General features: G+C 56.1%; 1 protein-coding gene across 1 annotated transcript; it reads left to right on the top strand.

Moving 5' to 3' along the window:
* The first annotated feature begins 829 nt into the window (after window positions 1–829).
* On the top strand, window positions 830–1423 carry LOC115245519 (extensin-like). The gene has a single exon (XM_029823890.1). It carries the CDS (start codon window positions 830–832, stop codon window positions 1421–1423), a length of 594 nt encoding a protein of 197 aa, XP_029679750.1.
* Window positions 1424–1588: the final 165 nt, after the last annotated feature.

Genomic DNA, 1588 nt, shown 5'->3' with positions numbered 1-1588 from the left:
TTCGCGACAAAGCCACACGTGGCTCTACGTAATGCAAGATCGATGTTCGAAATGGGTGGAATTAACACCGCTCTGTCAAGCCACCGCAAAAGCCGTCACGAAAGCCATCACCGAGAGGGTGATACTCTGACATGGCCGACCAAAATCCATCCTGTCGGATAACGGCACCCAGTTTACATCGAAAGGCTTTACCGAACGACTGCAAGCGTTTAACATCCGGCATAAGACCGCACCAGCCTATGCACCGCATTGCAACCCGGTTGAAAGAACCAATCGGACGATAAAAACGATGATTGGAGAGTTCGTCGATAAGGACCATCGAGACTGGGACGAACACCTGCCCGCTTTTCAATTCGCATTTTATACGCATTTTATACGGCAGTACGCGATGCCACCGGCTATACGCCGGCATATGTCAATTACGGGCGAGAGCTCGTACCGCCGCACCGCACCGCACCAGCAACCGAGAGGACGTCACCAGATACGATACGAGAACGACTAGACGACGCCTATAAAATCGTCCGGATACAACTGGTCAGAGCTTTTCAACGGCAGGAGAAATATTATAATTTCCGACGCCGAGAATGGAGACCGCACATCGGCGAATGGGTGTGGAAAAAAGACCACCCGCTGTCAAGAAAAGCCGACAGTTTCAACGCAAAACTCGCGCCGAAATATATCGGGCCGCTCGAAGTACGTCGAATCGTCTCACCCGTCATCGTAGACCTGAGGAGCAAGCGGGGAAAATGGTACCGACACGTACACGTGCAGGATTTAAAAACCGCCAGAACCAAACAAACCGGCGAAAACAATAACAGCGGGGACGAAGATGACGATACCCCCACCGCCGGCAGAGACGAATAAACGGCAAAATCCAAATGCGAAAGACAAGAAAGACAAGATGAGTCAACCCGACGACATCCTAGCTGCGATAAACGAGTTCCTGGACGACCCGCTATACGCGTACGATCTTCCGCTGCCAGGACCGTCCGACCAGCGAACACCGCAGCCGACCAGCCGTCCGCCAACCGGCCCAGCCGCCCGACCACCGAGCCGGCCGCCGAAGATCGGCACGCTAATCCAGCGCTCCGACCGCGTCAATCAGCTGAAATTGGAGCAGCTGATGCAGGCTTCGCCACCGCCGCCTGCCCGCTCGCGACCACCAGCGAGCACTCCAGCCCGCAAGAGATCGCGGGAAACCGAGGGAAAGACCGGCGAAGATCAACCACCTCGCCTCCTGATGCCGACAGGCCCGTTAACGCCGCCGCCGATCCGGGTACAAGTGGAGCCCGGCGTCGTCTTCGACGTGCCCCACTTCGCCGTGCACGTCTCCCGGAAATATAAGATCCAGTCACCACAAGGCCACTGGATAATGCGATTCTCGAAGACCGGAGAATTGAGATACCGCCGCCGTCTAAATTAAATGCGAGCGCCCGAGACGTAAACATCACGTCACCGAATGCCTCTAAATTTAGGCATATCCTACGAGGGGGGGTGATGTAACGATGCATTCCCCCCATCGTTACTAGACCGTACCCGGCCGCCGATCCGCCGGAAGTCCGCCGCCCGACGAACACCGGTCGGGCAA

This window comes from Formica exsecta, unplaced genomic scaffold, assembly GCF_003651465.1.
Source record: "Formica exsecta isolate Colony F162 unplaced genomic scaffold, ASM365146v1 scaffold994, whole genome shotgun sequence".
Taxonomy (NCBI): Eukaryota; Metazoa; Arthropoda; class Insecta; order Hymenoptera; family Formicidae; genus Formica; species Formica exsecta.
Note: the sequence above shows the minus strand (reverse complement) of the source record. Positions and strands in the feature narration are given on the sequence as shown.